The 23091-nt window shown below is 37.8% G+C and overlaps 2 protein-coding genes and 1 long non-coding RNA gene across 3 annotated transcripts; all 3 read right to left on the bottom strand.

The window, feature by feature from the left end:
- Nucleotides 1-11216: 11216 nt before the first annotated feature.
- Nucleotides 11217-12346, bottom strand: LOC145626987 (uncharacterized). Its single transcript, XR_014111238.1, has 3 exons — nt 12162-12346; nt 11357-12047; nt 11217-11270 (listed from the first exon to the last, which is right to left on the bottom strand). It is a non-coding gene; the product is annotated as an uncharacterized LOC145626987 (long non-coding RNA).
- A 677-nt stretch (nt 12347-13023) lies between these two features.
- Nucleotides 13024-14432, bottom strand: LOC145627906 (uncharacterized). The gene is made up of 4 exons (XM_081680247.1): nt 14124-14432; nt 13827-14033; nt 13651-13717; nt 13024-13542 (listed from the first exon to the last, which is right to left on the bottom strand). The coding sequence occupies exons 1-4, from the start codon at nt 14430-14432 to the stop codon at nt 13538-13540; spliced, it is 588 nt and encodes a 195-aa protein (XP_081536373.1). The 3' UTR covers nt 13024-13537.
- Nucleotides 14433-14661: 229 nt separating this feature from the next.
- Nucleotides 14662-17755, bottom strand: LOC145627905 (uncharacterized). The gene is made up of 3 exons (XM_081680246.1): nt 15816-17755; nt 15683-15757; nt 14662-15490 (listed from the first exon to the last, which is right to left on the bottom strand). The coding sequence occupies exons 1-3, from the start codon at nt 17753-17755 to the stop codon at nt 14662-14664; spliced, it is 2844 nt and encodes a 947-aa protein (XP_081536372.1).
- Between the last annotated feature and the right edge of the window lie 5336 nt (nt 17756-23091).

Below are 23091 nucleotides of genomic sequence, written 5' to 3'. Positions count from 1 at the left end.
GACAAGGGAGGGACCAAAAAGGGGGGGGGAACATGCATACCAAGGGGGAACTAGTGGCCACTAGGGCCGGCACCATCATCCCTAGGGTGGGTTGGGGGTGGCCCATAAGGGTCCCATCCTCCGGTATAGCCGGGGGGAAACCCGTAGTGACCTCTAAAAAGGTCAAGCTGGGATGGGGTAAACTGGTCATAGGGCTCCGGTTGCACACAAGGTGCGGGGTGATCGGGGTGAACATAGTGGTAGTCAGGGTCACCTTTATAATCACTCCCACTCGAGACTCGGCAATCATAATGACCGGACTCGTCGGGGAAGTTACGCCTAGGCACTTCGGGGTTCTCAATACCCTGCAAGTAGGGGTACGTAGGGAGGTTGTCACCATTCCATGAAGCCACAGGCCCTTGTTGGGCCGGTGTGTATGGATAGTTGACCGGAGGGGTGACCTCCCCCCTACGCACACTCAAGTCATATAAGCCGTTTGTTTGAAAAGCATTCTTTTGGTAAGAAGCGTACATACCTTCCATGCAAAGTTGCATGCTCTCCATTTGAGCCGTCATGCTCACCATGTCTTGTTGGAAGTCAGGTTGTTGTTGATGTTGTTGTTGTTGTTGCCTTCTTCTTCTCCCTTGTTGTTGTTGTTGTTGAAGTTGTCGTTGTTGTTGCTCCACTACCTCATCCTCCTCTTCTCCTTCCATTCCTATCACATCATCCTCCTTGAACACCTCCTCCAAATTCACTTGCACATTGTTGGGGAGGACACCGGAGTCCTTCCTCACCCACCAAGGGTGTTTAACTACTTCTCTAGTATGGGAGGTGTACTCCGGCCTCAGGAGGAAGCAATGGTGTTGGGGAGATACAAGGAGACTCCAAATTCCCTCAACCCCTTTGATACCTCGGATGAATTGCATTACCTTGAGTTGTTTCTCATCAAGAAAAATATCACTACCATCCCCTTTCCCTACTATGGTGCATGACCTCAACTTCTCCTCATGGCCACACTTTATGGCCAACCTAGTCACCATAGCGTCGCATTGGATCTCCCCACTCTTGCTACCCGAGACAATGACTTCGATACATTGAGTGAAGATGAACCCCAAGTTAACTCTATGCCCCAAAATCCGGCCTTGATGCAAGCAAAAGGATCCTAATTTCCTCCAAAGTTATCTTCCCCAAGTCTTTCTTGTTGAAGACCATGTACCCAAGTATATGGTGTAGCAATCTAAAGGCGGGGTGCATGATTTCACTAGCCAAAGAGTACTTTGCATCAAAGTTGTTGTTTCGGGAGATATACTTCCACCATTGGCGGGGGTTGTAGTCTGGGAAATGGGCATATTCGGGCAAGAGGATGTCGGCATTGGGGTTGAGGTTAAGGTATTCATTGAATTTGTGGAGGGACATTGTGTCCTTCTTGTTAAAGAGTTGGAAGGAAACGGAGATGTTGTTGTTCCCCGAGGTATGTTTCTCAAAAGAGGCGAGAAAGTCTAGGGTGGGTTCACGGTAAGTGTTGTATGGCTTTGAGACAAAATCAGTTAACCCAAGGTTGTTGAAAAAGAACCAACATTATTCGTCAATGCCAAGCTTTGTGGTTATGGGTTGATTGTAGTGTTTGGTGGGGAGGAGTTTTTGTGATTGGAGGGCATCGAAGTTGGCTTTGTGGTTTCGATTAGAGAATTTTGTTGGAGGCAAAGGTGGTGGGGGTTCCACATTTTGAGGTTTTTGTGAAGATAAACCTCGTGGCTCCATTCCACTCTTCCTCTTCTTTGAGCTAGTTCCAACCTCCATTTTTTTCTCTTCTTTTTTTTTTCAAGAAAACAACACCAACACCTTACTCCAAATTAATTAGTAGCTTCAAGTAGCACCAATCAACCACCACAAGAACAACCAAGCTACCACCAAAAGAATAACCAAGCAACCACCACAAGCAAGTATACTTCACAAAGCAACACCAATTAACCAAGAACACAACAATCATTCCACAAACAACTCACAAAACAACTCAACCAAAAAATAGAACAAAAGTAACAACAAAATTCACCAAATGACTTATGAACAATTATCCAAAAAAATCACAAAAAAGTTGTCATGAAATTCATTCAAATTTGCAAAATAGTTCAATAAAAACTAGAATGGAAGGGATTATACCAACAATGAAGCAAGGAATCACCTCCAACTAGCCCCAAGAACTTTGAACTCCAAGATGCTTGAAGGAGCAAAAATGGTGGAATGAAAATCAATTTTTTTTTTGGATTTTTGATGGTGATAAATGAAAATTGTTGATGAATTTGATGTTTTAAGAAGGAAATTTTGTGAGATTTGGGAAGAATTTGATGGATTTTGTAGTAGTTAGGGTTAGGGTTTTGGGGGTTTTAGAGAGAGAGTGAGAAAGGGAGTGAGGAAATGAAAATGAAAACCACGGTTGCTGCTGCTTTTCGAAGAAAAAGGGGGTCGAAAACCCAGTGGGCCGCTCCCACGATTCTTAAAGGAGCCGCGCCCGCGGGTCTGTAGGCCGCGCCCGCGGGGTGCTGAGCTGCGCCTTCTCCAGGGGCGCGGCCAGGCATCTGCCGAAAGTTTGAGTCCCTCTTATCCTCCCTTAGCCGCGCCCTCTCCTCCTTTAGCCACGCCCGCAGGTTCCTGGAGAGGCCTTTCCTTGGGCGCGGCTTCACTCCTTCTTATGCACATTGAACTACTTTTCTCCTTTCTCTCTTAACCCAAACTTAGATCAATAAACATCATCATATGGCCTCCAAAACCCAACCATACATGCTCCATTGGGCAAGTACCTAGAAATAGCAAACAAAATCAATAAGACAAAAGGCGAAAAAACAAAAACCACCAAAAATAAGAAAAATAGAGAAGAAAGGAGTGTAGAATCCGGGTTGCCTCCCGGAAGCGCTTTTGGTTAACGTTGTTAGCTCGACGTTCGTTGAGTTGATCAATGAGGGTTAAATTGACGATGCACATCAAGTAGAGTCACATAAATCGGTTCATTACTTGGGAATCCTTCATAATAGGGCTTGAGACGGTGACCGTTGACTTTAAAAGGAGAGTGGCCGTCTTGGGAGATTTTGTAGGCGCCATATGAAAACACCTCCGTGATAATGTACGGCTGTAGGGAATAATTTCAAGCCTTAAAATCCCACTAGCTTGAACCCCACTGCGATCATACACTAAAGTACGGTGGCGTCCAAAAGGGAAGAAGATAGAGCAAAAGAGTCGCCAACAAGTTTTTTAGGAACTTGTAAATCGTTCATAGGATGAAGGTTACACCCCTTAACGATCCAAGAGATCGTCAACTCCATAAGGTCATGAACCAAATAAGGGTTCGGGGATGAAGGTACAAATCCAACCTAAAAGAGATTGAACCTGCCCTAATAATAGACCTCTACTTTATTCTGATCGTATTCATGTGCGCTTTTTAATTAACATACAATCAATAAGATTAACCCTAAACCTGTTTATCTATGTTGGTTGAATATTAATGCACAAATAAATCTATTATTGGCGATCACTTGACTTATAATCAAAATTAACCCTAAACAAGATTATTAATTATCTTATTAAGCATGATTACAAGTACAAATTCCCTTTAAATATGCATAAAAGGCGTGATCAAGCAATAAAGAAAAATAAATATCAAGCAACATGATAAATAATCATCATAAATACAATCATCATAACAATAATAATAACATTCAAAATCATAAATTATAACAATTATAATCATAATCATATTCATGTTAATATTAAAGCATAATAAACATAGCAAGATCCTAGGCATGATACTAATAAGATTAATAACAAACCCTAGCATGTCACTAAGCAATAAAAATCAAATCTTTAGCCCTAACATGATACTAACAATCATAAATATTAGGAAGAACATAGGAAGCATCGTAGGAATCATATTTAATATTAAAATTACCCAAGACATGATAACAATGTAAACATGATTTCTACATCATAAATCAATAAATCAATTAAAGTACTTATTTTGATGCCTCGTACCTCTTTCTAATAACAAAATACACACGTTAGTAACTTCAAGGAAAATAATAATCAAAAAAATTAAATTAAATAATTGAAATAGTGATTTGGGACCAAACCCTCAGAAATTAAACCTTTCACGTCTAGGGCGAAGGCAACTTCGAATATGGCTAGGTGTTTCTAGATCTTGTGAATGCGGAATTTTGTATAAAAAGCAAAGTTTTTAAAAGAAAGAAAGAGATGAATGAGAGAGATGAATGATTAACTGAAAATTAAAAGAATGCTAATGAAAACTGATTGAAGGTGAATAACTTGCGAATGAGGAGAATTAGTGAATGAAAACTGATCGTAGGTGAATGAAAACGGAGTTTTTAATACGATATTTATAGAGAAAATCAGCCAAAAAAGATAAATTAACAAGACAGAGTCTGACGCTCAGGAAACAGAGCTGGCGACAACCCTGGCTAGCTGGCGCCAGCACTAGCGCCAGGCGCCAAGCCTGGCTCCAGGCGCCAAGGCCTGGGGTTGGACGCCGAGCTTGATTTCAACGCGTTTTTGAAAATCCGATAAATTTACCGTACTGGAGGATAAAATAATATAATTTCTTCGAAAATGCTATTTGATCTTGATTAAAACTCAGAAAAGTCAACAAAAGTCAACTTATCAATGCTAATTGAATTAGGAATGAAAAGAACCTTCTAGAAGAATCTAGAAGAATAAAACCATTCCTAATTGCATTAGGAATGATAAATCATATTAGGCCCTCCCCTAGATCATTGGGCCGCATATAAAGCTCAAACCGGGCCCAGTTTGGTAAATTCGCCATAACTTCCTCAATATTCATCGGAATTGGGCTTATAATATATCATTGGAAAGGTCTTTACAAGCCCCATCAAACTACACCACTATTGGACCCATATCATGGACCAACCAAACTGGATTGGCTGTTTTCTTAAAATAAAGTTTTTAAAAAAACAGAGAGAAGAGAAAAGAAATAAAAACTTTCCGCAACACTAGACCTTCCACACTTTTGTTTCATTCGATTATGATTCGACGCGAAAGGTACTCACCACCGGGTTTGGTTTTGGGGAGACACAAATGGGTGTCTACAGAAGCCCCCACTTTGACTGAGTTTGGAGAAACACAAGTTTCGAAAACAAAAGTCAAAGTATCGATAGGGACAGAAAATGATTCAAAACGTTCTGCGATCCTAAATCACTCTTGTAACGCCGATACCTGCAAAACTAGCATTAGTTAAACAAATAAAAGAGTTAAGAAACGCGTATCTTCCACCGTCGAGCACACGTCTCTAAAAGTAACCGATTGCTTTGATGACCTCCTGCAAGCTAGAGAATGTCATCCCGCTTGAAAACCGCTACGCCCGTAGCTGCTTCCAAATTAGAAGATTTCTTTGCCTTAAACTATCCTCTCCGCAATGATAATATTTCACATCCTAGGGAACATTATCGAAGATTATTTCTCTTGAAACAATCCTCATCCGCATTGACAATATTCCACATCCTAGGGAATACTATCGAAGATTATTTCGCTTGAAACAACCTTCATCCGCATTGATAATATTCCGCGTCCAAGGGAATACCATTGAAGATTATTTCTCTTGAAATAATCCTCAGTTGCTCGTGACAACTCTCCGCAAGCTAGGGAACGATATCGAAGATATCTTCTCTTGAAGCCATCCTCATTTGATGCGATAATTTTCCAAAGGAAATTACCGAAGATCCACGCCTGTCGATCTTTAAAAGTTCGCCTAAAATTTGCTTCCGCTATGCCTGTACGTCGGCGCCCTTATTGCTTTGAACCTGTATGTCGGTGCCTTTGCTTTTGAACCTATATGTCGGTGCCTTTTGCTAATGAGCCAATGCTTAGGCGCTTTAAGCTAAGTGAGACGATCTCTTATCAGGTCGATCACTTTATGTAATCAAGCCGATTACTAAATCATGTCAAATTACTTAGAGGGGATAACTGGCGTACCAAGGAACCCGAAAATATGTTGCAGAAGGCTAGCACAACCTCATTAGGTGGCTGGACGCTTTGGCGTCGCTGAAAAACCATCAGCGCTAGATATTTGGTGCTAGCGCCAGGCGCTGATGTTGGCACCAGGCGCCAAGCCTAATTTGTGACGCCAATGCATAGGGGCTGGCGCCATCACGGGAATTTCTTTAAATACCCATTTTCTCTTCATTTCGCTGCTCTGTTTGTCGCGAAACTGCTCGAGGAAACCGAAAGCTTCAATTGCTCATTGCTTGCTCGTTTTTCAACCGAATTCGCTCAAATTTGTTGCAAATAAAAGCTCTTCTCATCTATTTTCCTGATCTATGTAAGTTTTCTTCAAACTCACATCAGTTTTTATGAATTCTTGGCATGTTTATTCACGAATTTCATGAGAATTCGAATCTTATAATGCTCAATTTGCTTTGTTTGTCATGTTTTATGCCATGAAATTGCTTTATTGTGTTTTTATATTGCCTTGGGAGTAATTTGAGACTTGTTTGACTCAATTTGGTGAAGAAATAAGCAATTTGCCATTGTTGGACCTCTTAAGGTCGTGAAGAACAATGTGACTCGTTCTTGATGTTTTTGCTACCAATTCTTATTCAATTTGTCACAATAATCACTATAGTGTTGCAAGAAATTGTTTGATTTCTTGAAATAATGTTGTCATGCTCAATTTGAATTTGTGCTCTATTTTAGTACTACGTACTCTGTTTTTTGCGAACATAGTATCATGCGGCTAGGGGAACCTTAGATACTATAGAACCTTAATTTATGATGTTTCTGCACAATGTAGCATGGCTAGACAACGAGGCTTGGGTTCACGGTCTCGAAACACTAGACGGGAGCATGAGCCCGTAGAGGACGATGCCACGCCGTCCACTTCACTTGGTCGACTTCCGGAGTGGGATGAGCAGACTCTGTTCTTTGCCCCTGTCCACCACATTTCTGAGAGGGTGAGACGGGGTACCGAGCCCGGGAGGACACGGCATCACGGCTCTGGCTGTGACGGTTTAGGCGATTTGTACAGGATGCACATCGCCAGGGATCTTGAGACGAGGCTCCTATGGGAGTCTTGCGGGCTAGCTACTCTGTTTGAGACCTCCGAGGCTCTGGTCGCCTCTAGCGGGGGTCATCACGTAGTGCGTGCTTTGGTGGAGTTCTTTTGGGACACCACCAACACCTTTCATTTCCCTTGGGGCGAGATGATTGTCACCCCTACGGACTTCAGTCTCATCACATGACTGGATTTCACTTCTGTGCCACTGCCGTTTGACGGTGGGATCGACGTCTTCTCTTCAGAGGTCGAGGAGTTGTTGGGGCCGATCGCTATTCGGGCCCGAGCTGAGGTCGAGACGACTCAATTCAGTGCTAGAGGGATTCGCCGCTCGACGCTGGCAGCGGCTCTTGACGACGATGCAACCACCCGAGAGCAGCGGGTGCGCATCTTTGTGTAGGGACATTCTCCCCTGACAAGGGTAGTAGGGCATTGCTTTACTACCTCCCTACTGTCCGTGATCTCCAGCGGATCGGGACTTATGACTGGGCCAGCTTGGCCTATGCTGACTTCGTTCGTGCGCTGAGGGACTCGTGTCGTCATCGGTCCTTTAGGACGAACGTCGCTTTGTCTGCTTTTTGGAAGGTCGTAGAGGTAAACATTATTTCCTATGAAGTTTAGCCCTACATATAAGTTAGCATTTATTCACACATTTAACTCCTTGTAGATCTGGTTCTACGAGTACTTTCCTTCCATTGCGCCGGCGAGACCATCGCCGAGGGGATTTCCAGAGAGCGCCTCTTGGGGCGGCCACCATGTGGACATGTCTACTGCACGTGTCCGGAGCTGGATCATCTCGGTACGACTTTTAGTGTTTATCTTGCTCTTCCGCGGTGCTTTAGATATATTCTTGCCTGATTGATGCTTTTTATAGGGACCTGAGGTGGTATACCAACCGTGGGGCGGTTGGACAGTCCCTAGATTAGCCGCACAGTACTCTGCTGAGCGTCGCTATTTTCTGGGGACTTATGGAGCGGTCGCGTACTTAGGAGAGAGGGTCGCTAGACAGCACTCTTCTGATGTCTTTGTCATTCTTGCCGCTCCACCACGTCACATGTTTGACGAGGCGCGGTTGTCGAGCATGTCTGAGGGAGCTAGTACCCCTTGGCGGTACCATGTGATCCTCGGGCGATGTTATGCTGAGGAGCTACTACCTTTATTAGCTCCAGCCCTTATACCGGCTGAGGATGGAAGGGTAAGATTCTTAGCTTTTTATTTTTCGCTAAGTAGCCCCCAAGTAATACTTTACTGATTTTTTCTGTTTTTATCAGGACGATGCTGCTGAGTTCGTGCCGCCCCGTATGTCTATCCACTACCAAGGGATGTACGGGCCGATCGAGGAGATAATTCCTCCAGCTCCCGAGGGTGAGCGCTTCGTAGAGCGGTCGATTCCTCGCCACTAGACTAGTGTAAGCCTAGTTTTAATTCAGAATTTTTGTGTTCATTTATCATGCATGTTTACTAACTTATTTTTCTGACAGTTTTCACGCGAGGTGGTTTCGGCTATGGCACGATGCATAGATGCCTTCCGAAGCCAGCTCGTCTGGATGAGGAACGCGGCCACCTGTCGTCGGGACGACGTTGTCCGAGAGGTAACCTTTCTTTACTCATTATTTTTTCATTACTGCTTCAGTTTTACCTTGTTTCTGATTTAATTCTTTTTGCAGGGCAAGCCTATCGCTTCTCACACCCGCACGGGACCTGAGGGGCGGAGGGATCCGGCGAGGTCTAGCTCGAGACGTCGTCGCACTTCATCAAGGAGTAGAGGCGATCGTTCTAAGGCTGCTCGAGCCGACGTTGCTGAGGGCTCGGGATCTTCTTTTGAGGGTGCTCCTGCTGCACCGGTAGGAGAGGCTACCTCGGCTTTCAGAGGTGGTGGGATGTAAGAGGTCGACTCGTCATCGCAGCAGCCTCAGCCTCTGGTTGATCTTGGCTTCAGTGGTTCTATCTTGAGTCTTCCTCCTCCCACGGAGACTGGAGCTGGTGCTAAAGCTGGAGCCGGTGGAGAAGTGACTCCTCGTACGGCGCAATTTTATGGTATGATGGGCCTACGTCCTCCGGCGCCGTAGCTTTTTCGTGTGTATATTTGATTTTGACTTTTTTATAGAACTTTGCCTTTGACTCATCATTTAGACACATTTTGTATTTTTATGTTATCATAAATTTATTTGATTGTTTATTATTATGTGTATGTTAGTGTGTGCAAAACAAGTGTGACAACAATTTTGCGCAAAAATTCCGTCATTTTTATTATTGATGGAGGATATTATCCGACTCTCTCCCCCAAAAAAGAAAAAATAAAAAAAAAGGAAAAAATAAAAAAAAAATGTCGGATTTTGGAATTTAAAACTAAGTCCAAAAAGAATAATATAAATTAAAAATAAATAACTATATTTAATTAATTAAGAAAAAAGGATTAAAAAAAAAGATGTTTAGGAAAATTAAACGGAGCCATAAAGTCATTAACCGACTCGAGTTTAATATTAGAAACGCAAGCTGAGCACGCGCGACTTTCTTGGTGACTTGGCGCCAGCTGGCGCCACACTACAACAAAAGGATTAATTAACAGCGCTTTTTTTCTATAAAACACAGCGTTTGTAAAGCGCTATTGAATATATGCGCTGCTAAAACAATTATAGCGCTTAAGTTAAGCGCCATTAATAGTGTTCAATTTAGCAGCAGTGAATATAAAACGCTGTAAAATCAATTAAAATGGTGGGAAGGTTGATGACATTCATAATTGATTTATTTTGAATTAATCAATAGCATTTATTAGAAAGCGCTGTTAAATATTTTGAATTCAAAATCTATATAATGCATTAATTATAATTATTAATAAATATGTAGCTAAACAAATCAGTACAAGCTAACCAAGATCTAGAACAGAACTAAATTTAGTTTTCCAAATGAAATAAATGTCTTAAGGTCTCATAAAATACAAATAATATTAATAGTCATTTTTGGTAACACTCTCCAAGAAAGGGAAAAAATTACATTACAATATATGTCAATTCAAATATATAAATACCCTAATTAAGTCACTACAAAATTCTTAAATTAAAAATTTGTGGCCTATTACAAATTAAAATACATGGTGAATCAACCACATATTCACATGAGAAGAACATGACGTGCCCATTGAGTTCGGATTTCATCAATTTGGTCTTGATCATACCTTGAGACATTGCAATCATGAAAGTACTGCAAAATATAAAATAAGACCGGACAAAAAAGAATAAATAAAATAAGAATTTTGATTAACATAATAAGCATCAAATGTAGGCATATTAAGCTAAAAACAAAGAAAAGGTCATACATCTTCAAAAATTTGGGTTTGCTTATGGTCAATGATCTCTTTCATAAATCTCATAACGTAATATCCACAATCAACACCATTATTTTGTCGTGGGCACTGCATAATCATGACAAAAAAATAATCATAAATAATTTCAAAAATTGTAAAATATAACAAAAATTACAGTCATACAACATACTTGTATCTGCACCCACTTGGTGCTCATTTTAATCTTCTTTAACAATCCCTTTTCACTTCGAAAACCAAAGAGTGCTCTGCATAACAACAAAATTGCAATAATTAACCATTGCATTTCACACTTGATTATGTCACCTTGAAAATTGCATTAATTAACCTTTGCATTTTACACTTGATTTCAAGTAATAGATCGATGATGAGATGACCATTGTAGATGAAATAAAAGATGCTACACTACACTTATGTCCTTATTTATACATTTCCTACATAATTCTCCAACTCCGTACCATTTCTGCCAGAGTTGACACTACATCAGTTGCACAACTAAAGGTAATATTGTATTGTCTGCTTTCCTATGGTATATAATTGCACAACTCAACAAGGCATCTTCTTACCAAATTGTTCGTTAGAAAACCATTAGAAATCTAGGAGTAAACTCACATGCCAAATCTTAAGAAGCAGCATATAAGAAATTAAAACAAGAAAATGACAATGAGCTTAGAATTATACATTCAACCTAAAAATATGAAAATCTGGCACTTTTTAGAGGAATTTTGCACCAATATTCATTAAAAGAAATTGAAAAAAGTCTCTAACCTGTCGACAATTGAACGCAAATCATCTCCAATTCAATTTCCTGTGCCTTTGTTATTTTCATTGTGTAGAGGATCTAGAAAATATACGATGTCATTATACGGATCAATAACACACAACACCCAATGAATCCTATGTAGTAAGGGGTAAAAACCAACTCTTAGTAGTTTAAATTATTCACCATGGACAAATATAATATAAAAAAATAATATACATACCCAACATTATACGGTGCTAGGAAGACCCTTCCTTTAGTTGCCTCAACTTTAAATAATGTATTCTTGATGTATTCAGAACGAGCTCTTTGATCCTCTTCAACTTTCTTTATCTCTCCCTTCTTAAATTGTGCTACGGGAGATATCCCACTTGGACATAAAAAGCCAAATAAACCCACTAAACCAAGCATTTGGCAACGACGATGCAATAACCTACGAATTCATCATGAAAGATATATGACTAAATGGATCTTTAAAACTAAATATATCATGTAACCAACATAAACATATTTCCTTAAAAAAAACAAAAAAAAAACTGTATAAACAAACAGCTAATAAAAACTCACGACATGTAAATTACGATATGACATACACCAATTTTTGCTTGGGCAAGAAATTGAAAAATCTCTTCACGGCCTATGAAGATCTCATTATTTTGACCAGGAATTCCCATGTCAATAAGGATGTGAATTTGTTCTTTCTGAGCCATCTTCAAAGTGTACTTGTGCATTATTTGAAGATCAGCCGGAAGGGTGTCCGGGAATGGGATTGTTTCAATATTATCATCCAACTTTTGTGGTTGATATTCAGATGATGCATGAGAAGGTTCATCATTTCTTAATATGGTATTCAATGGAGAAGCTTTGGTCTTCTTAGCTTTGGGATCTGAAGAACTTTTATGACCCTGTGAACACTAGTAATCCAAAGTTTTTTTTTTCAGAAAAAAAAACAACTGTAAAAATTTAATAACCAAAAAACGCAAAGTGGCAATCATCAAGAAATAATATTAAAAAAAATGGATTTATACCGGAACATCTGTAATAATGAGATGTGTGGGCCACAATACGATTGTGTTTATGGCATCTTTAAGGACGAATGCTTCACCATCATCGAGAGGGACGGGCAAAGGTGTATGCTCCTCAGTTGTATAATCTATTGCAACTCGCATGTAACCCGATGGTAATGATTTATTATGTACCACAGAACCGTTGTTAACATTGTACACCTTTCCAATAGCTACCACTCTATAACTCGGATCTGATAAAGCTAACTGGCATGCAATTATTCCCTATATAATAAATAGTAAAAATTGATTTAGCATAATTCGTCTCAACTAAGACCTAACAATATAGCAATATAAAATTTTCAACACTAATGTAAGGAACTTTGGGATGGAGTCTGAAACATTATACCTTGCCCCTATTTTGTTCAAATAATTGTCTTTATAGTTATCTAACCACTTCAATTAGTAATTTTGCTAAATCCTGTTGTTAGACAACTAGATATGTATGATATAATTTATAAGACTCATCATAAGAGTGCTAGAAATAGTTCCGGTGGGAAGATAGAACCTCCATCAGGTTCAATATACCTCTAGCAACATGACATTCCCAGAGTTGTAGTATTGAATTCCCAGAGAATATGATAGGGAAAAAAAGAGTTGCAGTGTGAGAACGATATAAATTAATGCAAAGCTTATATTCCAAAGGCAACACCAATATCAATGTATTTTAACTTCAAAGTTTCACAACCAGCATCACTTTAACATATTTAATTATACTACATATAAGGCATCTTCACACGTGTCTTTAACAATCTAATCAAATTTAATGAGAAAAATAATGAAATTTTTACCTCAGGAATTTGAATGGTTTTATTATTTTCCAAAGCTACTTCATCGGTGCTATAATTTTCAACAATCTCCTCATCAAGATGTTTCATTTTCTCCTCCAACCTCGATTTTTTCAATTCTTGTAGCTCTTGTTCTAAGAATTTGATACGTGATTCCATTTCTGTTATCTTTTCTTTCTTTGAGTCACATGCTCCAAAGTATCTTTTAGGTGTCACTCCAGCACCAACTGCCCTAACTCGTCCAGTTCCTTCTTTCTTCTGCAAAGCCCTACTAAGTACGTCATCACGACCATGATCAACAAACTCACCATTAGATGATTGATGCATTAGATCATCCTGTAACATATTTAAAACATACAATAGATCTTGAGATTGAATCATTCCACATTCCAAAACAATTAAAAATGATTAGAAGTTCATACAATTCGAGCAGCCACTTCTTTGGCTTTAGCTGAAGGTATAACTATATTATCTTGGTTGGTTCTCATAAGTTTCCATAGTTCACCACGACCTAAAGATGAAACAATTTTACCTTCATCGTTCTTCAGCTTTTTAATCTGGATTTAAGACCAAAAGTAAAATTTAGTTTAGTTTGCTGGAAGTAATTATATAATGTCACTATAATACCTCAATACTAACCATATCTTGTTCATATCTAGCACAACCTCTTCGTCCTTTTTTTTGGGGATACTCATTCTTCGATGCACGCTCTCGATTAACTGCACTTTTCTCCTATTCAAGCATTAAACAATGGCAAAATATCACTAACATTTCAGTTTGTTTATTGAAGTCTGGACTAATTGCTTTATAAATCATGTATTATAGAAAAGAGAAAAGAAACCTGAAACTTTTTACAAAGACGACTTTTAACGAACGTTTTCCAATGAGAGACATCAATAAAATCATATTTTGAAGGTGGCTTCTCTCGCAAATTTCCTTGTTGATCAAACAACCAATTTCTTGAAAGATATGATTTAAAGTTGCTCCAACATCGCCCTCCTTTGCGTAAAAACCAATCTTTATCTCTTTCAGTAACCTTAAAAGTTATCTACAGTGAACAAGTAACAAAATGTAAATAGTAATCAATGTACAACTCCATGTAAACATATATATATACTCATTAATTAAAGAATTTTACCTCCAGATCCTCAAAAAGTGCATCTTTCAGATTTTGAGGAACTTTGTGCCAGTGTGGGTAAATGATTGGAACATTTTTGTGGATACTAGCTCCCCAATAACTCATCAGTTTATCACTATAATCCCCAATAGGTTGACCATTGGCATTCCACTGAACATTGAATCTCACACCCCTATTTCTAGCTCGAACCAATGATGCCATTCTAGTTGCACCTCGACCTGTGTCCTTTTTACCTTTATAAGTAGGATGACCATTTGCATCATTATTTTCATCATCACCATGCTCATGATTGATATGTAAAGAATCCATTAACCTAGGACATGAGATATATATTAGTAAGTTTAAACATGTTAATTAATGTAATTCCTGCTCATACAAAGATAAAATAACAGATACATGTAAAGAAGCCACTAAAAAAAGAATCACATGGGCAGATTATTCATATTAAAATCATATTAAGCATATGTAAATATTTGTAATATAACAGTAAAAGATTGGGGGCTAAGAGGGAAAAACAGATGGTTGTATGATTACCAAATTAATGCTTTTTCCTCTTTTTTCCCTTTTTAGTACTTGAGTTTGATGCATTTTCGACCCATATACCCTCTCCATGATCAACTCTTGTGTATGCCTCATTCTCCACTACATTGTTGCTAAATGAATGAGATTGTAATGAGAATGAAGGGTCTTCCATGTCATATATATCTTGGTCTCCAAACACATTTCTTTTATTTGATGACAAAACAACATGTCTCCTTTTATTTGCCGGGTCAGTCACATAAAAAACTTGCTTTGCTTGTGAAGCAAATATGAATGGCTCCTCCTTATAACCCACTTTTGTAAGATCAACAATAGTGAACCCTGGGTTCTCAAAATGCACACCATTATTGTGATCAACCCAATTACAACTGAAAATCGGAACTTGAAATGTCCTATAATCCAATTCCCATATGTCGTGGATGACTCCATAATAAGTCATATCCGCATATATTGGGTTTTTATCTTTTCCACTAGAGATATGCATAGCTTGGGCCAACACCAACACCCCACTGTTCTGCATAGTGGTTTCTTTTTCCCTCTCCTTTGTGTAAAAAGTATACCCGTTGATTTGATAACCAGAATATGATAAAACCTCAAAACAAGGACCCCGAGATAGCCATTTTAGTCTGTCAGAAACATGCGAAGGTGACTTAGCTAATTCATCAGCAATTCGAAGTCGAAACCACTCAACGAAAGAGCGATTATGTTCTTCAGCTATCCATATTTCACTCTTACGTGGATTTAAATCCCTTAAAAACGCCAAGTGTTCCTCTACATACGGATCAACATCTTCACTATTGTGAAGTACATACAAGTGTGCTCGATGCCTTTCATTGTATGATAGAGAGACCACTTTTTTCCCCACTATTCCTCTTCCTTCATACCCTTTTGTATGCCTTGTCTTTGGGATTCCTATTGCATCGACTTTGGAAAGGTACTAACTACAAAACTCAAGAGCTTCTTCAATTAAGGCACACTCGACAATGCAACCTTCTGGGTGACTCCAACTCATAACATACCCCTTTAATATTTTCATGAACCTCTCAATCGCATACATATATCTCAGATATGCAGGTCCACATAATCGAACTTCTCTAACCAAGTGAACAGTTAAATGAATCATAATGTCAAAAAATGATGGCGGAAAAATACATCTCCAACTTACACAATGTAACAACAAGGTCCTTTTGCAAGTCACTCAATTTAAAGGGGTCAATCTCTTTGCTACAAATCTCACTGAAAAATATACAAAGTCTTGTGATAGCATTTCGAACAGCTTCTGGCAAAATAGTGTGAATAGCCACTAGAAGAAGATGCTCCATTAGAATATGACAATCATGTGACTTCAATCCAATTAGCTTCAAGTCTTTCATTGACACAAGCTTTTTAATGTTTGAAGAATAACCTTCAGGAACCTTAACTCCAGAAAGAAACTCGCAAAAAGAAACTTTCTCCTTCCTTGATAGAGTGTGGCAGGCAGGTGGGAGATATGTACGATTCGTGCCCTTAACTGGTGCTGGTGCTAATTCGGGTCTGATTTTCATGTCAACTAAGTCTAGCCTAGCAGCCTCACCATCTTTACTCTTATCCTTCACATTAAGTAAAGTACTTATAAGACTGTCACACACATTTTTTTCAATATGCATCACATCTAGGAAGTGTCTAATATGTAAGGTCTTCCAATAAGGAAGGTCAAAGAATCTTGACCTCTTTTTGTAACCAGCGCTCGGAACATCTTTTGCATTCAACTTCCCAAACTTAACATTCAACTTCTCCATTTTCTCAAGTATTTGTTCTCCTGTTGGCGGCACTGGAGGAGTCCCTTCTTCAGAAGTCCCATCAAAAGCTTTTCTCCACCTTCTATATTGATGGTTAACTGGCAGAAATTTGCAATTTTCAGGGTAGACAACTTTGCGTGAATGATTTAAGTAGAAGGAGAATGTGTTATTCTGGCATACAGGGCATGCTTCATAGCCTTTTGTAGCATAACCTGCCAAATTTCCATACGCTGGAAAATCATTTATTGTACCAAAAAGCAATGCTTTCAAATTAAATTCTTCATTGCGATACGCATCATACACCTCTACACCATGCTCCCACATCATCTTCAAATCGTCAATTAAGGGTTCCAAATATACATCTATGTCGTTCCCAGGTTGTTTTGGGCCCGAAATTAGCATGGTCAGCATCATATACTTCCTTTTCATTATCAGTTCCGGAGGAAGATTATATATCATCAAAATGACTGGCCATGTACTATGACGAGAACTTTGATTACTAAAAGGATTCATTCCATCAACAGTAAGGGCGAGACGCAAATTTCTATGCTCCGCCCCAAATTCAGGAAAGTCGCGGTTAATTTTGATCCATTGTGGAGATTCGGCCGGGTGTCTAAGTAAACCGTCTTTTTTTCTCCCATCTTCATGCCATGTCAAATTCTTTGATTCTTCAACAATACTAAATGAGCGTTTAAATCTTGGCACTATTGGAAAATACCACATAACCTTAGCTGGCACATTATTTTCCTTGTATCGTGGAGCCTCACATTCAGGGCAGCTTTTTAAAGAGGCATATCCTTTTCGATATAAAATGCAATCATTAGGGCAGGCATGAATTTTTTCATACCCCATGCCCATAGAGCACAACATCTTCTTTGCCTCGTAAATACGACCCAGAAGCACATTATCAATAGGAAGCATCTCTTTCACTAATTCAAGTAAGCTCGAAAAACTTGTATCAGTCCATCCACTACGAGCTTTGAGATGGTATAATTTCAGCACAGCAGATAATTTTCTAAATGTAGAACAACTAGGGTACAAAGGGGTCTTTGCACCACTACATAATGTGTCAAACATTTCAGAACTATCTTCAATGTTTTCCTCTAAAATACGCGTCATTTCTTCTAGATGATCATTGCCTAGATGGAAATTATCTTCTATTTCATCATCATTCATTTCATCATACATCTCAGTATCTACATAAGAAGGTATGTCCCCTAATGTCTCACCGTGTTTTATCCAACACTTGTACTGTTGGATAATTCCATTAACCACCAAATGGATTCTTACATCCTCGACATTGTGTCGGATCATGTTGTTACAATTGACACATGGACACAAAATGCGAGATGGATCTTTAGCATGCTCAATAGCAAATGCAATAAACTCATCTACCCCTTGTTCATATTCGTCACTAGTACGCCTTGCAAGCATCCATTTCCGATCCATTTTTATATTGCTACACCATAAAAGTAAAACTACGATAACTAACAAAAGGATCGGAATAATTAATGATAATTATACTAATTTAGGTTAATATAAATTGTGTATATATACAAGATAACCTTTTCCATGAAATTTCTTAAAGAATTTAAAAAAAGTCATTAATGGACTTTTTAACCTTATAAAATTAGATAATAGAGTGAGGTACTAATCACAATTAACAACAAATAAACAATAATGAAATCAATTAATTTCATACATATATGTAATATTCAAATTTAATCCGATACAAGTAATTTTTAGCATATCTTAACAATTCCCTCCTTGTGGTCACCTCTTTAACACACTACTAATTTTTTTAAACTACTTTTTTCCCTCTCACGTCCTTTACTTTTCAATAAATACTAACCCAGCTAAATTTTCTTACAATAATACCCCACTAACCCACTTATAACCTTTTATATTAAAGTCAATTGATTTTCATGAAACTATGTGTTGGTTAGGTTGTAACACTTAAAAATTTTAGGAGTATAGAAGCGCTTTTATATTCCACTATACAATAAAGTATGATTTAATAATTATTAATAATTGAGGTATAGCAAGCTATTCAAGATAGTAGTACATGGAGTAGATTTCAATTAGACTAAAAGAGTTCCAAGTTCAATTCGTGCATTAGCATATTATGTGGCCTTACTTTTCACTTGTTTTGCCCTGCTAATTCTAAATGCACTTACCTTTAAGATTATAATGAAAACCAAGTTAGTGTAAGGCATATGTGTTGGTCCTTTTTACAATAACCAAGCCTCTTTTCTTTTCAAGTTTATTTGTATATACTCAATTAATACTACTTTTCTATTAAACTATATGGACTAGAAATAATTCAAGTAGGGACACAAAACATTATCCATGATAACTCCTAAATTAGCTGGCAGTTGTAGCAAAGTGACTATAATACAAGTGATTTTTATCAGGTCACTAAAGATACTATGATACAAGAACCATAGATGTTCATTAAAGGTTGGTATTTCCATGAGTTAAATCATTAATAAGTGATTGTGCCTAACACTTAGACGTGTACTTTAAGACTAACTATGCTAGAGAGTATCCAAATGTTCTTCTTTGCTTACATTGACTAAATCGTTTGTTAATTTCACAAGTAATTGTGGACCATGCCTATCTTTAGTGTTTATTAGGAAACTATTTAACAAAAATACTCCTCTACTAAGAAAATAGTGAATTTGATATCTTGATGATTGATTACAACATCTGTGGGTCCGGGTTTCTCTTCCCCTTATTTTACTCAGTTTTTCAGAGCAAGCTAGAAAATTAGAAAGTGTACAAAGTAGAAACTTCATGTTTGTGATGTATCTTGTTATTGTTTTAGTAGTTGTGCAAGTATTTTTGGTTCCCAATTAAATTAGTTATTGCAAATGATCATAGATACTTTGGTCCAATCCTACACTTAGTACTCTTTTAGTGAATCCATGGTATAGACATGACCAGATAAATTAATGAAAAAAATTGTACAAGTTAACAGACTCATGATTTTTTACTCAATAATTATGCATGTTGGCTGTTGTATTTTTCTCCATTTATTGCAATTAATTTGATTATTAACCATATCTACCTACATGCATACTTTCTACTTACATAGATATGTATGATCCACAGCTAATGATTGTTGAACGACCCAAATGACTAAACTTGTCAATTGAATGACTATGTATCATAATATACAACAGAGACACGCACCCTAAACATCTAAACTAAGATTTTTTTTTTTTGAAACATCTAAACTAAGATTCTGTTGTATTCACTTATGATTATGTGAAAGTTTGAATTTTTAATCCTACCTAATTTTTTCAGTTATTGGAGCAAATCTACTCTTCTCAAACGGACGGAACCTTGTGTGATTCAGATCCTCTCCATTTTAAGAACAAAATATAACACTAGAACACATGTTAGCCTTCTACCTCAATTAAATAGGCAATGGGGGTCATATAAGCCTAATGAAATATCAAACAACCAGAATAAAATGGAACAAAACACAATTTATTAACATGCAAATTAGCAAATTCAGATTAAACCTCAAAAAACCTTAATCAAAATTGCAAATTCCATAACTAAAAGTCCTATAAACAGCATAACCCAAAAACATTGAATATTGACCCATGAAGAACAGCAAATTCAAACTTAAAAAATGCAATTACATAAGAAAAAAATACTCACAATTGATAATTTCAATCAACGAAGCCCGCAAACACCAGCAGAGAGGACAATGAAGTGCTCAATTTGCAGAAATAGAAGAATTGCTCAACTGCCCACAATTTGCCGGAGAAGAGGAATTGCTCAACAATTTATTGGACTGAAGGGAACTCTTTAATTAATTTAGGGAAACTTGGATTTGGATTTGGATTGAAGGGAACTCAATTTGAGGAAATTGGGATTGAGGGCAGTAGTTTCTAGCGGCAAAACAAAAAAAAATAAAAAAATTTGTGAAGTGGAGGGAGCAGTGAAGTCGTGGGTAATTGTGAGTAGTAGACTAGTATTCTAATACTAGTAGTTTGGTGGGAAATTAGGCTAAGAAATAGGAATACTTTTTTTTTTATTATTTATTTATTATATATAACCACTTTAATTGATAGCACTTAATTAACAGCGTTTAGGAATAAACGCTATATAAAACTATGATGAAAACTAAGGTGATTTTAATAGCATCTTTCTAACAGCACTTAAAAATAATGTGCTATCATTTGATAACAATAATAGCATTTTATCATTAGTGCTATTAATTTGGTGCTACTAATTAACCCTTTTGTTGTAGTGCCACCCTATGGCGCGTGGCGCCAGGCGCTACACTTAGCGTGTGGCGCCAAGCTCTGGCGGTTGGCGCCAATCACGGGTGTTTGACGCCAATTGACGCTGACTCCGTGTTTCATTCTAATTAAAACTCTTCGCAATTTGTGCATAAATAGTCCCCTGCCCAGCCGATTTTTCTCATAATCCCAACGAATAAAATTATTCTCTTTCATTAGAAAAAATAATAATCATGTCTTTAGCCACTAAAACCTTCACCCAATACACTCATGAATGGTGTTGATCTCTTAATGCTAGAGACAGAAAAGAATTAGATTTATTTCACTTGGGGGGAATTTATGGCATTAAAGGGGTAGATCTAGACCTAGACTTCATACATACCGCTTTAGAATTTTGGAATGTTGATACTCATTGTTTCAGAATAGGGTATGATGAGATTAGCCCTTTGCCAGAGGAATTTCGTGCTATTTTAGGCTTCCCTGCAATAGACCTCGTAGTAATCCCTAAAGTAGATGCATACTATTATAAGGATTTTGAGCTCTTCTTTAATTTAAAAGAAAGGGATTTGTCAAAAATAGTGGATGGCAACATAGTTAATTTGAAAGAATTTGCACGCCATTATTTTGATAAACCTCTTTCTGAATCTTTTCATATATACCGAAGAAGGGCGTTCTTATTTTGCATGCTCAATCAATTTTTTCTTAGTAGTGGTAAAAATAATGAGGGTCAATCAATTATAACCATTGTACTAGAACAGATTGAATCAGGGAGAAATCCAATGCCATTAATAGTTTGAGAGACTATGATTAGTCTAGATGAATTGAAAAGGGACCCAAAAGCGCCTCTTCGCGGCTCTCCAATTTTATTACAGGTAGAAAAATAATATTTTTAATTACAGAAATCAAAAAATATATTTTTGTATTGTAATAATAATTTATTTGCATTGCAATTTTTTACAGATGTGGCTAATGGAGAGGCTAGGATTAATTAGCCCTCCGGACGACATTGAAAAATATACTCCCAATTGCTTCGTGAGAAGAAAGAAGTGCATCCCTAAAATTAGGCGCCATGGGTGGAGAAAAGTATTTGAATCACGTGATTTTGCTATCAAGTGGGTCATCCCATGCTGGAAAATAGAAAGGATGGTTGGTGTTAAAAAGCAACCTTTCTGCCGTCTTCCAAGCTTGTCTCGTGTAACTTATTGTTATCCCTGCACGGTAAAAAGACAATACGGCTTGCTGCAGAACATTCCTTCCGGGGATCTTCGTCCTCCCTATGAGTACCCTGTATCTCAAGAAGTAGATAGATTCGATGCTTACTGGAGCGCTAGACCTTTATGGGAAGTGATTACCCAAAAGGTTCCTCCTTCTCTGCCTAATGATGTAAAGAAGTGGTTGCTGAAGAAATCTTCAATTGATCAGGGTAGAACCGATGTGAAGAATCGTCTAGGTGACAGGGTGACTCCTGCCAAAGAACGCTTAGGTGCAAGAATTGAATTCAAAACACCTACAATGCCTAGGAAGAAAAAAAAACTACCAAAGACAAAGGAAAAAGGAAAGCTAACACCACAGACAAAAAAGCTTGGGTGGAAAAGAAGCATAGAGTGCTAGCTGAAGGGGAGACCATCTACTCTAAAATTGAATTTAGGTCCTCTAAAGGATGCCTACTAGCTAAAGTAATGGATAAAGAGGAGGAAGCAGAAAATAATTGGAAAAGAGCGAAAAAAGAAAAGAAAGATTAAAAGCATTTCTTAGCTTTAGATTTATTAGACTTAGATTGTTATTTTTATTTAAAGTTAATTTATTTCAGCCTTATTAAATTCCATCAATAATGTAATTTTATTTTATTAATGATATTTTAGCTTTTAATTAAATTATTTTCTTTAAATTTATTTTATTAAAGCAATGAAAATCGAAAAAAAATTAATTTTCTAGAAATTCTTCGAGTACAGAAATCGAAAATTTTCCGAAAAACACCGAAATTCGCCCAGATTTTATTCCCAAATTGGCACCAGCTATTGAGGTCTGGCGTCAGGCGCCAATTTCATCGGCTGGCACTGATGACTTATGGCTGGCGCCAGGCTCTGTTCTGCGACGCCAATAATTCGCCGATTTTCTGTTGACTTTTTAATTGATTCTGGAACGCGGAGATGTCGAAAAATAAAGTGGCCGCACCCGTAAAGGGTTGCCTACGTATCCTTTCTTAAGGAATCAGGCCGAACGTAGCTCTCTTGAGTATCCTACTCAAGTAATTATGGGTAGTATTTTTTAAGTTGGTCAAGATTAGTCATGTTTGAGAATTCATTGCCATCCATATCAGTTAGTTTTGCTGCACCTCCTTACAAGATTGTTTTGACAATGTAAGGGCCAGACCGGTTAGTTCTAAATTTT

The sequence above is a fragment of the Chenopodium album genome, chromosome 4 (genome assembly GCF_948465745.1).
Source record: "Chenopodium album chromosome 4, dcCheAlbu1.1, whole genome shotgun sequence".
NCBI lineage: Eukaryota > Viridiplantae > Streptophyta > Magnoliopsida > Caryophyllales > Amaranthaceae > Chenopodium > Chenopodium album.
Note: the sequence above shows the minus strand (reverse complement) of the source record. Positions and strands in the feature narration are given on the sequence as shown.

What these genes read in the sequence shown, in the direction of transcription:
- LOC145627906 (XM_081680247.1), bottom strand. Translation starts at nt 14,432, where the DNA reads ATGGATTCTTTACATATCAATCATGAGCATGGTGATGATGAAAATAAT. An exon ending in CACTTTTTGAGGATCTGGAG is followed by an intron (nt 14,034 to 14,123) that starts GTAAAATTCTTT and finishes TGTTCACTGTAG; the next exon opens with ATAACTTTTAAGGTTACTGA. An exon ending in GTCTTTGTAAAAAGTTTCAG is followed by an intron (nt 13,718 to 13,826) that starts GTTTCTTTTCTC and finishes ATGCTTGAATAG; the next exon opens with GAGAAAAGTGCAGTTAATCG.
- LOC145627905 (XM_081680246.1), bottom strand. Translation starts at nt 17,755, where the DNA reads ATGATCCGACACAATGTCGAGGATGTAAGAATCCATTTGGTGGTTAAT. An exon ending in ACATTGTGTAAGTTGGAGAT is followed by an intron (nt 15,758 to 15,815) that starts GTATTTTTCCGC and finishes TCACTTGGTTAG; the next exon opens with AGAAGTTCGATTATGTGGAC. An exon ending in TTCATGAAAATATTAAAGGG is followed by an intron (nt 15,491 to 15,682) that starts GTATGTTATGAG and finishes ATACAATGAAAG; the next exon opens with GCATCGAGCACACTTGTATG.